The 16,431-nt window shown below is 34.1% G+C and overlaps 1 protein-coding gene across 2 annotated transcripts in view; it reads right to left on the bottom strand.

The window, feature by feature from the left end:
* Jupiter (microtubule-associated protein Jupiter) overlaps positions 1 to 16,431 on the bottom strand; it is an 88,138-nt gene that overhangs the window by 63,752 nt on the left and 7,955 nt on the right. The window contains exon 1 of one of the 2 annotated variants that reach the window (XM_018458864.1): positions 15,543 to 15,834. The exons of the other annotated variant lie outside the window; for it this stretch is intronic. Within the exon in view, the coding sequence (XP_018314366.1) occupies positions 15,543 to 15,583 (41 nt within the window). The 5' untranslated portion in view covers positions 15,584 to 15,834. Of the gene's footprint in view, positions 1 to 15,542; positions 15,835 to 16,431 lie in introns of those variants that run through there. 2 annotated transcript variants of the gene reach the window in all.

Genomic DNA, 16,431 nt, shown 5'->3' with positions numbered 1-16,431 from the left:
CCGAAATGTAGCAATTGACACATTTTCTATCTTACACTGTTAAATCTGTAGTGTCAAATTTAATAATGAATGTCAATATCAAAGTATAAATTTTACGCAAAAGTTTTTCATTCTACGTTGTGGAATTTAGTCCCCAAAATTGCATAAGATTGAAAGACACTGAAAAAAATTTCGTGTAAAATTACAATAATTTTGAGATCTATTATATTTAGATATTCCATGCCGGATCATTTTCACACCTTGCGTGGTTAGGTAACAGATATTTTTTGTTTGTGTTTGTTATATATGTTAAATAACATATATTTAATAATGGTTTTAAAAAATTACAAAAATTATTATTGTAAAAAAAAGGTCTAATGTATCAATATGTATTAATTACTTATGTAATGTTGCATGGTTTTTTTACACAATGCAGAAAGGATTCAGAATATATCTATCATATGAATTTGAAAGAAAGCACTAAAAAAAAGTCTAATTGCATTAATTGAAACTATTGGTTGAAAGTGAGCAAATCAAAATTTTCTGGTTGAATGTATTATATTATAATTCTAGTTGAAATAATTAGAGTTCAGATTAACACGATCGGAATCTCTTGCTGGTTATTTTTAACTAGAAATTTTTCTCCATGTAGATTTTAGGGAAAATCACTAACTTTCGATGTGATTTTGCCGGAATTATCTTTGCAGGCATAAAAGAATTATACAAGATGTTTCCTCGAGACCTGCATACGTGCCAAAGGCGCGAGGCCATGAATGAAGGCATGAACCCACGGACACGCACGCACGTATGCATGCATGCACTCGTTCGTCGGGTAGGATACGAATGATGGAACGTAATACAATGTACACGAGTGCGCGATGCGTACGTGAAAATGTATTCGCAAACGCGAATCCCAAGCCCCGGTCGATATCGATCCGATTGCAGCGGCCAAATGAGCGCCTTTCACATCAAATATCAAGTCCTTTAGAAATTCTGCACAATGATGCACTATACTTACGCGTGATTTGCGTGCAGCACGGTTTGACGAGCGCGCATACTCATTAGAGTTTCTATTCCGGAACGTATTATTCTATTACGCTCGCGAATCGCATCGCACGATCGTCTGCATCAAGAAACTATAAGAAATACCGATCTTGCTGTGGTTCGATGAAAACACCCGGAATAAATCGCCACGTATTAACGACACATGGAAATATTGAGACGTACCTGTTGCACGGTGTTTCGTTCAACTTCAGACATCGTAAAGCGATCAATAATGCGAATTAAACACGAGAAGGATATCGATAAGATTTACATGGCCGAGAAATTCTAGGATATTCAATAATCAAGTCGATTTAATAAAAGTTAATTTAACGGAAGGTCGATTATTCGTCGTATTTTAACAATTTACAATAAGTTTTATTTGCGTAAAAACATAAAATTTACTTCCGGGGATAAAAAAACTTTCATGAAATTTTTGCTGGAAATGACTCAACCTTGAATTTGGAGTGATTAAACTGTTTCTGACAATAGGAAATGCCATAATATTAATAATGGTAATAATAACGGAGTAAGTATTATGAATGCAAAAACATCTCAAACAATCTCAGTTATCGTTCTCGTGCGAGATCGGCAGGAGACTAGGAGGAACTTGGGAAAAACGCTACGCATGCCGAAGCGTGATTCCGGTCTCTTCCTTCGCCTTCCTTCATTCAGACGCACGCACACGTGTTCGTGTGGTAATTAACACGACGAATCGTGCATACGAGCGTATGTACTGAGAAAAATATCCACGTTGTTTCCGATCAAAATCACTATTCTTTAAAAAAAATAACAAATGGGGGGGGATATTTCTAATCATTTTGATCGGGTCAAAAAATCGGATCACATTTAATAAAAAATAAATTCATTGTACAATAAAAAGTATCCATCTGTTACTTTTTGAATGGGTAACATATCATTTCCAAGAGATGTCAGAGCCCTGAATTAATTTTTATACAAAGCTAAACGAAATTGTACTGATACTGATACTGTAAAAAAAATACATCTCATTTACTTTCACATCATGGAGCTCCATTTTGAGGACTCGGCTTTAAAGAATTATTTCATTAGATTATTAGAACATGAGTAAAAGATTTTATAATGTTACACTTTTTATTCTATTCTGCGTGGTTTCCTTTAAATATAAGATAGATAGATAAATACGTTTACTCTACAGTATATATATTACAAAGGATCAATGCCACAAAAGAACATGTAGGTGTCACTTTGGTTACAATAGTCGAGCTCAAACAATACAACTATAAAAAAAAATTACTCTAACCACTGAACAAACCTTTAACTAATAACTACTTAATGCTTAATGCTAGTTATATAATAATTTCAAATTGATCGAAACTAAAAATATACACAGGAGGCATTACAAATGTATTATGGAATTTAAATATAAGTAGTTGAACTCGATCGCGCGTCCATCTCGCGGCGGTACCGCGCACTGCTTCCAAATAAGAGATGTTTAAAATCGGACTTGAATAACACATATTTAATCCGATATTAAATTTGTTTGGGTAAAATTCCCATTTTTATCCATTTAAGTGAAATGTTCAATCAAGTTGTAAATTTATTCAATGAAGCTTTAATTTTTACGGATTGATATATAATGGCTCATTTTTTGTTCATATTTTATCGAAAATTGAATTTCATCGAATAAAAGCGCTTGTCACTTTATCGGATAACTCTCTTGAAAGCTAAGCTTATCTTTTTAATGATATATAAAAATGTGACAATTCTGTCACTCTACGATCCCCTCAAATTGTTCTAAATATTATATTTTTTTATATGTCATTAAAAAAGGCTCAGCTTTCAAAAAAATCTTTGCAACATAATGATAAATGCACAAACGAAATTGCGTTTTGATCTATTGAGAGTAATTATTTACAATAGGACCTTTTCAGAATTTTAATGTTTTTTCCTTGCAATCTTAATAAAAATCTTTGTTGTGACAGTGACAATCAATTGGGAAAAGTAAGAAAATTTATAGCCTATCTATTTTCTTAACTATTTATTTCCAGTACAGCTTTTTGAATTTTCCGATATTACAAATAAACATAGCCGTTAAAAGAGCTGATTTTAATCCTAAATATGACTAGTATAATACATACGTATACATATGTATGTGTTCTACGTATTAAATCTTCACTTAAAAATACAAATTCTCTGCTTTCAAAACACAAATTATTTTTTAATGTAATTTTTATGTTTGTGAAAGCACACAGAATTTTTGTTTTTAAAGCAGAGAATTTGTATAATTAAACAGAGAATAATAAATTGATATAGGGGAGACCGAGACTAAGCTGGCATTTAAATTTTGAGTGGCAAAAATATATCTTATGAGTTTCCAACTTATATTGCAGATAGCATCTCGTGTGTCTTCTTTACCAACGAAGTTTGATTAGTTTAGATGCGCCGCGTTGTTATGTTTAGGTAGTCAAACGTGTTTTCGATAATCAAAAGTAATTTTTGAGATTTCACTTTCCGAATCACATCATTTTTTGTGTATATGAAATGAAGTTGCAAACATCAAAATTTTTTATTATCATCTTGTAGTCTTATAATCTATAGAACGCTAATAGTCATTTGACTAAAATCATTTACTTTATTACTGAAAATTACAATTGATAAAAAGGTGTCTACTTAGCCCCCGTCTCCCCTATTTAGTACACGCTCTACTTTGGGTAAGGGTCTGTCTAATCTTCTCAGTTTCTATTATTTTTAGTATATTGTAGACTCATCCTTTTAATAAGGCAAAGATTTATAATAAATTACTATATTAGTCATATTTAGGACTGAAATTGGATCTTTTAAGGGCCATAATAAATTTGTAATGTCGAAAGATGCGCAAAGTTGTACTAGAAACAGATAGGTTACACATTTTTCAACTTCCCCCAGTTACTTATTACTGTTAAAGTCACAACAAAGATTTATCAAGATTGCAAGAAAGAAATTGAAATTCGAAAAAAGCCCTATTGTAAATAATTACCCTATTAAAAAACCTGAAAACTGCGATACGCGGTTAAACATAAAACGAGCATCAAGCTATAATATTATAATATAACGGAGTATATTAAGATCGGCGTGATTTATGTGTCGTAAATAATCGGCAAGCACGTACGTAATTTTCGCATGTTCCGGAATCGCAAGATTAATGTTACGGCCCGCAAGCACAGTGTGTCGCCGTGGACATTATTTATGCTATTTGACGAATCATTAGCGTGCAATAGTCATAAATTATTGAATCGCTGCCGCCGCCATAACGGGTGCTCGTGATATAGCGGAGGCACAAGTTTGTTAACACAAAGGAATTCCGAGAGACTGTAATATGTACAAAAAATGCACGCAATTTTTACGGCAATTGTTATGGCAAAAGAAAAGTTTTTGTTTCTAATAAGTAAAAGCTATAGCATCTCGAAGTACAATTCAAAAGTTTTGAAATGAATTTTAATTTATACGATCGATTTATTTTCATCAAATTATGGCTGTTTGAATTTTAGACTTTCTGTATAATTACACAGTTCAACAAAAAAATCACTTTTTTCTCTTAAATGTGTCATAGTTAAATGTGACATAGGTACTTTGAAGATTTCTTGGAACAATAATTTTTTGTTGTGCCCATTTCACTTCAATTTGTTCAAAATGACGTGCTACATCCATTCTACCAAAGCAACGACATCGTGTTCAGCACGAAAAAATTTTCAGGACTTTGTACGATCGCACTTCGAAGAGCAAAAAACTTTGACGGTACTTTTTTGTCGATTAATATAATTTATTTACAATAAATATATATAGTCGAAATTGTCAGTATTTTTTAGCATTTTGTCCAAGCTTGATGTGAAATTTAGAAAAATTCTAAAATCAAAATCAATGCATCAAATTACTTTGGAAACCATCACATATTCTTAAAGGATTATTATGTAATTAATAAATTGCTAATAGCGAATTCGGTTGGATGTACTCAGTGTGCACTGATACATATTAAAACCATCGTACGCAAACTGACGTAAAAATATGTGTTTAATATATCTAAATATAGAAATGAGTTAAATCGTGAAATCTTCAATATCTACATTCTTTTGTGTTACGTAAAATATATTTTATAATTCGAAATATTAGCATTTCACTTTTACACTCAGATTAAATCAATGTATAACAGCTTTAATATGCAATAGTGCGCAGTAGTGCGTCCAATTATAATTCGCTAATAGTACCCAATATTATTACAGTAATAACGGCGAGTAATAAATAATGACATCATATCAATGTAATAGTTATAATAAAATGCTACGAACACTATTTAAACGCAATTTTAATTAGAGCAGTACATCTAGAAAACTGTTTAGAATTCTTACCGATCATCATTTGTTAGAAGGGCGCAATTAAAATTACCGTGAATTATACATTACAAATGAGAGTTTAGTGGGATCGTTAAGATGCCATTCCATATCTTGTTGTAATGGCTAACGGTAACGCATTAAACGCAATGCAGGCTATTAGAAATCGCGTCAAGCGTATAAAATCCCAAAACGGACCAATCAGAATTTCTTCTTATTTAATGAATGTAATTCGATCGATCATTAAACTTTAATCGTTTAAAACTGAACAAACGTGTAATTGTATAGCATTACGATTAAAACGTCTTAAATCGCATTGTCACGCACTAAAAGTAGTTCCGCCTTTCCCTAATAAAATACGCCGGAGAGGAGCTACTCTCATCCCAGATTCACTAATAGTGTTTGTAACGAACAGAAGGATATATAATAATAATAATAATAATAAATAATGATGATAATAACAACAACCGCCTTCTCAACCAAAATTTAATTGAACTTAATGTTGGAATAATTTGTGCTGCCAAAGGAAAGAGACGGAAAAAAGCACATTTGACGCCAGTAAGAGAAACAGTACTCCACGGTATTTGCACGTACCGTATTTAAGAGCAATCAAGTTGCATTAAGTCTCTACCGTGATCGCGTGAGCACCTTCATTGGAATGTTTCCTCGCCAACGTCCTCATCTTTCTGCGAGAAGAATAAATTGCCGTGACGGGTCGTTCCTCGAGAAGAATTGAATCGACGTGTCAAGTGCTTAAGATGGTTCTTTGGTAAAATATCGAAAATTTGGAATACCTCACCAGGACCCACTCAAATACGTTTTTAAATTATAATAAAAAAAAAAAAAAAAAAAAAAAAAGAAGTATATTTACAGTAAAATTTCATACTTTACATATAAATTTTCAGTACTGGTAGTGAATATAAATTCAGCCCTCATAATAAATCTTACGTAAATGTATACATTGACTATGTATACATCTACAAAACTTTACACTTTGACTGTAACAGCATAATACTTACGTGTTATAGACCTAATAGCTTCATTTGGAAACACAGCCATAAGTCACGATGCCTCGGATGCATCTTGTCTTTATTTTGAGTGAACAACAAATACAAAACAATCACGAAGGCATCCGAGCAATGTTTCCAAACGTAGCTTGCATAAGAAAAATTAGAAATGACATTGATGTTTTGTTTTAAGGCAGAATGAAAAAGGAATCTTACCGGTGGAATAACAAGAGTATGCAAGAGACGATTGGCTCTTATAAAAAAAAAAAGATTTATGGATTTAATGAATGCTGCAGAAAATTCGAAATTCCGAAACCGATATTTTGAAGACACCTTAACGATATGATTAAAAAAAGGGATGCATTGGATCGTAAAACTTAGAACATATATTACTGGAAGAGGAATTGCCTATGTTGGCCCGTATACCGAGGTGAAGCCAACATCTGTGCGAGAGAGAAAGGTAGAGAGGTCCTAATGTTAGCAATGCGCATGCGCAGTACCACGCAGCACCGTCGTCTTACACATTTATGTAATGTACGAATGTGTAAGAAACACTAAACCAACTGTACAATTCACACAAACGACGGTGCTGCGCATGCGCATTGCGAACATTAGGACCTCTCTACCTTTCTCTCTCGCACAGATGTTGGCTTCACGTTCAGCGCCCTATTTCCTCTTTTTCAGTAGTATATGTTCTAAGTCGTAAAATTACCGGATACCGGATGTCGGAGTTAAAGTATTCTTTAAATCGAACAGCCTATATCTGTAATTTATAGCAATAAAAGTTTATCGCGTGTACTCCTAGAATAAAAATACGTAAATTTATCTTTCATTACTGCATTGCGAGAGAATATATCATTTACTGCTCTCATTCCAGGAGCATTCTGGGGAAAACGTGACATATATAAAGAAAATAATGATAATGATCAAAACTAATTTTCAACTCGAAAAAGATATGTTCAAGTTCCAACTAGCAAGTCCTACTGGCAACTTGACGACGATGAGACAAGAGGCATGCGTTTCGAATTCGGCGGGGAAGTGTAATAGGGACGTGCGTGCAAGTTCCGCTCGCGGGATGTGCAATAACATCCCGCTTCGCGGGGTTCCACCGGAACGCGCACGTTAGCACATAATCGCACGATCAACCGTAAATTTCCCCGGGCAAATGATTTTCTTCGCGTGTGTACACCACGATGCGCTTTCGCGAACGACCGCGCACATGTTGCACATGCACGACTATCAACAATGAGTTGAGATAAACATCCCTTCTGCCTGCTCAAGATTAATGGACTCGCTGCGAGCAATCCGTTCTATAAAACGCGCCTTAAGCGTGGAAGGCGTTAACTAGCTTGATCATGATGTAAAAATATAAGGCGTTTGTTGCGCATGATGATGGTGGGGTCGAATTCGGAACAGCCAATAAAAATTTAGCCTCAAATATAGCGCGACACAATGTCATCGTGGCAACGTATAACTTGACTTAATCGGTTGGAGATTGTAGGAGTCATAATATTTTTTCTGCATTTGCAACAACTCTGATCAACACTGCGCATTTCAGGAGCGAAACACCTTATGATCTTACGTCATGAGTTTAATCAACAGAATGAAGGAGATCGAAGTCGATTACGCATATGACTTCGACACATGGCTGTCTAAGATATTGAACGGAATTTTTATCAGTTTTATCGTTTATACGCGAAAAGAACGGTTTTACTGCTACAAACTTTTGTTTTGGGGGAAAAAAAACATTCGGAATGTTTTGCATTAATTTTGCTGAAATATCAAAAAATTTAAACTTAAAGATAAGGTCACCGCATCCCTAGATTGAAAGGAAAGTATCGCGCGATTTTAATTCTAGAACCAAATGCACTCTCTGCAACTTCCGCCTCTCTTAATGACTAACAGCAAGATGCCATTCATCATTTCGCCTTTCCTTTTTCCCATGACTGCTGTATGTTATTTTCTTAACCTAACCTTGTAGAGTCATCGCGACTATCGCTTTTTTTTTAACGCTCTCGACGTTAAATGCCGGTTACGCACAAATACAAAATGTCACAAGCTCGATCTAATTAAAACATAATTAAAACATAAACACCGTGCGTGTGCTAAATAACATTATTATAAAATGAAAACATCTAAATGAGAATACTCGTCGCCGGATATCTCTAAATAATTGAACAGCCTTATTAGACGCACATATAGCATGCAATATTGTCAGACTCATTTATGTAATGACTATGAAAAGGTTTTAATAAGTCTTGAAAGCGGCGAGAAACTATTAAGCTATCAGTGACGCGTACTCATTTCTTGCGAATATTATACAAACGCATTTCGCATTTTTTGCGCGTATTACGGAATGTCAGTGCACGCAGTCGACGAATAAAAATTTCAATAATGGCGTATGTTGCCAACAGGAAATTATCAAAGCATACACATTAAATGTTATCATAAATAATAAACGTCGTATTCGGATCTATTTCATTAGAACGCTATTTTAAGTTTGTAGCAGAAAAGAATAGAAAATTCGCAGAACTTACAAAGCGATGATTTTATTGACAAATACGAGTATATCTCGTTCAGATCCGTTTAATTTATTGGGAATGGTAAATACCTGAAATGGAGCTTGTTACACCGAATTATTTTCTTTTTATGGGCGAGAAGAACGTGCATGTGAAAAAAAAAAAAAATGATGGAGCAGTACATGCTTCTCCGACGAAGAGCTTTTAAAACCGGTCGAATGAAAGTACCACTGCAGAATATATACGAAAGGATCGGTCAAACGAGTTGTACAAGCAAAAGCGACCGTTCCCACTGCAACAGGATACTGATGACGATGCGCTACGCCCGCGTTTATATCGCACTTCGCGCGAGCGAGGATATTCATACAATGCGTATCCACGCATCGTGTCGCATCAGGCTGAATGAAAGTATCAAGAGACACGATCGTGTCTCTCGCTAATTGCATGCACGAAAGGTGGACTGTGCTATACGTAGCCTATCTAATCCAGAATACCTTTGTTCTATTATATGTACCCTAGGTGACCACAAAAACATTAAATCTAGGTTCGTTACTACTTAGGAAATTTTGTTTATTAGTATTAGTATAATTATTATTACAATTAATATTAGTAACATAAAACATACGAATATAACATTATACGTGACGTCTACGCAGAAGAACAAACAATCTACGCAATTTCCCTGTTTTTTCTTTAATCGAAACGTATTGTGTAGGATAGTGGCGGGAAAAACAAATCTTTTTAATCAAGACTTCTATAACTCTTGAGGGGCCTTAATATTAAAGTCGTCTGTTTTACCGATTAAACGCAATAATTTTCAAAGAACAATATCATACATATATTACTTTTACAGATTTCAAAATCCTTCTCTAGAATTAAAGTATACGCATTAATGCGTGTCTGCAGCTTGGAATTTATGCCGAGAACAAAAATTTTGGAAATTGTGATCTTTTTTTATCATTTCTTAGTCCAAAATGGCGCCTTGAGCTGTCAAATGGTGACAAAATTTGCTTGATATAAAAACTCTGCAATCTGTACTTACAAAATATATTTTTACATTATGGTTAATTCTATATTTCATTTATTATGTATTATTACAAAACAGAAAACGAACAGTTTGTTATTATTGATTAAAAATTAATAATTGAATATTCTTGAAAAGTATTACAAAGCCTTAAATGAAATCTTAACTCGAATCTTCTCGAATATTACAACAAGGATTATTCATATCGCCTGACATTTCCGGCAAGTTTGATAAGACAGTCGAATGCTGTCTATACCCGGCGGAGAGCCACGCTAAGCGCCCACGCGGCTCATTGTCCGTGATAATGCACTCGAGGCGATTTAAGCGATCCTCATTTCGAAATTGTCAGCAATTAGACGTCCTGCTTAAGACATGGAGGAAACAGCAACGAAGTCAATGAGACATGCATGTCGAAGTCGTTGGCCGCGTGGACTTTAATCAGTAGCGTTCCTTTTTTTCCACTCGAGAATAATCGACGAAATGCGGAATATCAAAACTCAAAATCCGTATATCACTAATCCGCAACATAATTAATAATAAATATTAAATCAATAAATAAAGGCTCCTACAGTTAAACTAATCGATAATGATGATACAGTGAAAAAGCCTATGAGAGCCAACACAAGTTCTTCGCGTGTATATGTATTACGATTAAATTAAAATACAGACGAACGTTTCAACCCTGACATTGGGTTCTCTTCAATGTAATAAATAAAGATGACAGCATTCGATAATAATGAAAAATTGAGTTCTATAATATTCGAGTCGTCAGATCATCGCTAAACTATTGTCAATGTTTGAATTCTTCTTTAACGTCTGTTGTATTTTGCGGAATAGAACAAGCGTAATTTAGAATTAATTCACTAAAAATAATCAAATAAAGGAAATTAATAACGTCAGATTAAAGTTACCATAGATCAATTTAACTTACATGGATTCGGTTTAACGATGGTCTGTTACAAAAATGTTGCTATCGCGAGGTGTCAAGACTGTGTGAGAGGTCAATTCGCAATAATACTTATGTAGGATATTCCGATAAACAAAGTTATAGTCAAACATATAAATGAAAAATCATTAAGTTTTTAAATTCAATAAATATCCCTATTTTTAACCAAGAGATACTACTATTTGTAACATAGAAACATTCAGTCTTTCGTGACCAAATCATAATATAGAGGATTCAATAACTCTGTGTCATTTTGTAGATTTAATCCATTTTTTTGCTTTTTAATGAAAATAGCTTCTGAAATTATTCTTTTATTATAATTCCTTTCCTCATCTAGTATCATTATATTATTCGAATCAAAGTCATGATTGTGTTCGATCCTATGCTATGTAATTTAATTTAATTGTAATATATACACACACACGAAGAACTTGTGTTGACTCACATAGGCTTTTTCACTGTATCATCATTATCGACTAATCCGCAAGTTCTCGATCTGATTTATTTTGCGCTTGTTTATTTATGACTAATAACGTGACTCAGTAATGAAACCATACGACTAATATCTGCTTCCACTAGTGTTGATTAAATTTAATCTTGGTTTAATTTACTCTTTTATCTTTTTCCAATTCTTAGGCTGGATTGTTCCACCTTTCGTTAAACTTCAGCTCACTGTCTTATTCTCTTACTCTCTTATGCTCTTACTCTTTTACTCTTTTGTTTATCCAGTAGGTAAATTACCACGTAGTTTATCCGAAGATGGAACAACTTTAGAATTAAAAAAAAGATAACAGGTTAATAAAATCGTAATCTCTATCATTTCCGTTTTCATGACAATGTTTCTCTCTCTCCCCCTCTCACTCCTTCTTTTTTTAAAATTATTTAAATAATTATCATAAAATCATGTACAAAAATCTTATTTAAAAAATGAAATATTACAATCATTACAATATTAGTCATTTCCACGTTTACTTATGTTCTCCGTCATTATTAGACATATTACCATTTCCTTTTACGACGAAGATGCATCTCTATTTTTCATACTCAGTTATATCCGCAATTGACTCGTTCGTACTCCATAAATTCTGGCTCATAGTTTGCGATATAGACACTGATATCTTTCGCATCCAGTTTATTATGATTTCCAGATTAGTCTCATGCTTCGTTGAGCAAACAGGTGCGGAAAATGTCATAATTTCTACAACTGAGATTCGTGGTATACTTTTACACGTGGCGACTAGTATGAGATAGTGGAAACATGGCGAATGTTTCATGTTACTCTCGTTGCGCCGGTATTAACCTTTGTACGGTTGCATACTTTCGCGCAACGGCACGACCAACTACCTTTCTCATTCTCAGGCGTCTCGCAGAAATAGAAACTGGATTGGTACTCGATTCTCGTTCGCCTTGACGCCCTTAATCGGTCAGGGGATTTGTCTCGCGAGAGAATCTCGAGTGTCCCCTCCGCTTCCGCTATTAAATGCGACGACAATTGACACAATCCGAGTTAGACTTATAGACCTTTCTTTGTTAAGCGCTTCATTAATAATCTTTTAATTACGGAATATTTAATTAATGCTCTTGGAATTATAGAATACTTAATTAACGTGACTCTTGGATTAAAATATATTTTATTTAATACTAATTATGGATTTTTTAACATCTTTCTTAGACAACACGCAATATCTAGAAGACATTTTTATGACGTCTTTTAGACATGCATGTAATGGGTTGACATTGATTACAATTTCAATTTTAAATATTGTCATGAAAGATTTGTGAAATATTAATAATACATATGAATTAAACAAATATCAAATTAACCTCTCTATATCACGAATTTTTATACGAAACCGAGTTTTTTAATATTTTGAACCCGAGGATTTTTGGAGTCATTGATTACGAATCAGAAATCAGAATTTTAAAATTCAATGGCCGATCCAATATGGCGGACAATTAAAATAATTTTTAGTAAAATATTTAGTATTTCATTATTTATAAAAACAAATTATTTAGTAAGAAACAAGTTTTAATAATCTCAGATTCAGATGCAGCGATCAAAATATTCACAAACTAAGAACGGTATGCATAATCAGTCCATAATCTCAAGACCATCTTAAATAATATTTTAATATGACTCTCTGATTGGCTCATATCTTAAGCACTATATAATTCAAGACCATCTCAAAGCTAGAGGAACGTCTATGGATTTTGTTCTAACTTTTAAAATAGACTATTTTCTCGTTTTTTTTAATCCATCACATGATCCTGTCTTTTTGAATTTTAAAATTTGAAAATTTTGATTTTAGATTAGAATTCAGTGAACCAATAAACCCTTAGTAACATCATTATAAGAAATATTCAAACTCAAACTATTTATTTTGATTTACAGTAGAAAATATTTTTCCATATTTTTCAAAGATTATATTATATTACATTTTATAACGCTGTATATAATTTATATTTTCATCAAAGTTTTGTTTATAACCAAAAAGAGGAAATTCTTTGTAAAATAGAACCAATATGGATATACCTAAACATATACTGAATGTATATACATCGATTGTAACATTTTTTTTAGTACTTTTGTTATTCCAGACAATGGATCCTAACTCACCTACCAAGTGGAAGTAAGTAGGTAAGTAGACAAATGAATAAGTAGATAAATCAATTGTTTGGAAAATAGTTCTTCGTGTATTCTTACGAGTCAATAAACATGTCATTCAATATGTTATATTATAAACTTATATTATAAAAGTAACATTGTGGAATTTGTTGGAGTGGAATATTTTTAAATTTTCAAGGTAAATATGCCTCATAATAGATATTAAATCATTACAAACTAATAGCAGAGTGATTGCATCTTGTAAATTATATTTCATAGTATTAAATAGGAATTAAATCGTAAAATTACCGGATATCTGATAATAGATATTCGGAAAGAATATGACACCGGATATCCGATATCCGGTAGGGTAATTATCCGGTCGGATACCGGATATTTTCTGGATATCGAACAATTTCATTTTATTTGAGAAAAAAGGAAAAAAGGAAAACAAGGGAAAAATAGCGATAATAATTTTCTTTATCTTCCCAACGTGAAAAAAAAAGAAAAAAGATATAATAAAGTGCAAGAAGTGCAAGAAGTTCAACTGAAAGCTTACATCAATGATGCGAACCTTGAATATAAAATTTCAGCTGGATATATAATATATGCGCTGGATACTAATGATATCCGGCTATCAAGCCGGACAGTAAAAAAGAACTGAATACCGGACCTTGCAAAAAAATACTTTCATACATTATATTATACTTAAAAAAAACTTGCCGCAATAAGTTCAATCTTCCTGTATTAAAAATTTCTTATCTTTCTTGTTTTTTTCAATATAAAATTTGCAACGCGTGATTTATCTGTCGGCTTGTAGAACATACGCTAGCTTTTACTAAGTGCAGTATACACAAGTTATTCAATAGAGTCGCCATTTTTTTATATTTATGCTAGGGCATATTTTTTGTTGAAGCGTATTAGCCAGTTTTACCATATTATAACTGAAATTTTAAAGTAATTTTCGCAATATGAAGTTATATGAAGATATATTCAGTGATATTTTTGAAGCTGTTCAAGTTTTTTTTTACTCTGTGACAAACTCTAGACAAATTAATTGATAGTACGCTACATAGATAACACTGTAATTAAAGTTCGCGGTAGCCTGAGACTAACATTGTAAATATTTATAATGTATTTTTATATTGTAATTGCTTCTCTATAATTGATTTAAGTTTCTGTATAGACATAAAAATAAAAGTTAGTTAAATATAAGACTTTCGGGGAAAAAAAAGAAAAAAAAATTTTTATAATAATTTCATTCACTTTATATTTTTCACAATTAAATCTTCTTAGTACGCATAGCTTGTACGTTTCTGAATAGCATATCGAAAAATGACATTGATATCTTTACTAAAAAACGAAATATAATGAAAAATTCAAATCGCGAATTTTTTTTGTTCGCTACTGTAGGTGCACTTAAACAATGATGCGTGATTCATGCGGTATGCGCAATCGTGACAATTGCAAAAATTAAGTAATTAGTTTTCCTGGAAAGATATATATCGAACACTGTTATTAAAATTGCAATCCGATTGTCATGCAACTGCAGTGATAGTCAATGTAGTCGTTGTAAAGTAGAGAAAGACAGAGAGAAACAGAAAAGGAAGCATGATCGAAATGGAACCTGCATGTGCATGTTTCACGTACCCTTTGTCAAACAGAGTCGTTCGGTGCTATAAAAGAATATAATTAATAAATAATAAAATCAAATTTATCAAATATCAGCAAAAAATTATTTCACTTATAAAAGAAATTCTTTTCATGGATCAACTCTAAATTTTTCATAAGATACCACCAAAGCGCTTTAATTTACAGAGAATCCTGTTCGGTGTTAAAATATAAATTTTTATTCAGAAATTCGTTGCTGAAAATTGAAATGGACAACGAACGACGCACTCGATGACTATCTCGATATCGCACTCGAGGTCGTCCGACCAGTATACGAGGAAAGGCATAAGGCCAGATTTATGTCGGCAACAATTGTACAAAAAAAAAAAAAAAAATCGAACGGAAAAGCGTGCGCCAACGCTCTCGCGAGTGTACGCGTAAATTCGAGTGGAAGAGAAACGCACCTGGTCTTAAATCTCTGTGTGTCGTCCTGACCGGCCCACATCTTCCTTCTGCCGGAGTAACCGCTGTTCACTCGATGATAATCGATAACCTCGAAGCACACCGGAGCGAAGACCTGTCGCGCGAAAACCGTCCTTGCGAGGAAAGCGACGAAAACCCGCAAGAAAATTCGTACCGGCAGACGCACGAGCGTGAATGACACGGGTCAACTGTCAAGTTGGGTTGGGTCACGTACGACACGACGCGCTATCGCGCTTCTTCCGTTTGTGTTGTGTGGTTCGGCGCGTCACATGAGCGCAGGGAGGGAGAGAGAGTGAGACGGAATGAGATATAGAGGACTGAACGCGGTTGAGAGAGCGAGAGGGCGCGAGTTGAGGCCCCGGGGAAAGAAAGACATCGCCGCGAACGCGAAGTGGAGGCGCCACCTCCGAAAAGTCGAGAAACTCGCGCCGCGCGAGAAGGTTGGCGTAAAGAGAGATAAAGAGAGAGGTGACGCATGGTGGAAAGATTACGTGGTGTGCTCAGTTTGCGAGTGTCCCTCTCTAATTCTCTGCCCTCTCGCTTGTTCGATGACCGTTCGTACTCCCAGTTTAGCCAACCTTAGTCGTTGTCTTCGTCGCACGCGCATCATTTAGAGGTTCGGTCTCTTTTTATTATGTACTACCCAGCTACCAACGTTTGTTCGCGCGCATGCTCCTACCATAGCTCCTACTCACTTCAACGCGCTCGTTGGAGTGAGTAGGAGCTATAATAGCTCTGAACGGTACCTCGACTCGCAAAAGGGGCGCGGTTTGCCCAAACTGAGCATACCATGTAATCTCTCTTTCCACCATGGGTGACGTGTACGTCGTGCGCTACGCTCGGTCGATTGCTGGATTCACCCTGCATCCG

Source organism: Mycetomoellerius zeteki, unplaced genomic scaffold (genome assembly GCF_001594055.1).
Source record: "Mycetomoellerius zeteki isolate Tzet28-1 unplaced genomic scaffold, Tzet1.0 scaffold79, whole genome shotgun sequence".
Classification (NCBI taxonomy): domain Eukaryota; kingdom Metazoa; phylum Arthropoda; class Insecta; order Hymenoptera; family Formicidae; genus Mycetomoellerius; species Mycetomoellerius zeteki.
The sequence above is the reverse complement of the archived record's forward strand: the minus strand, read 5'-3'. Positions and strand labels throughout refer to the sequence as shown.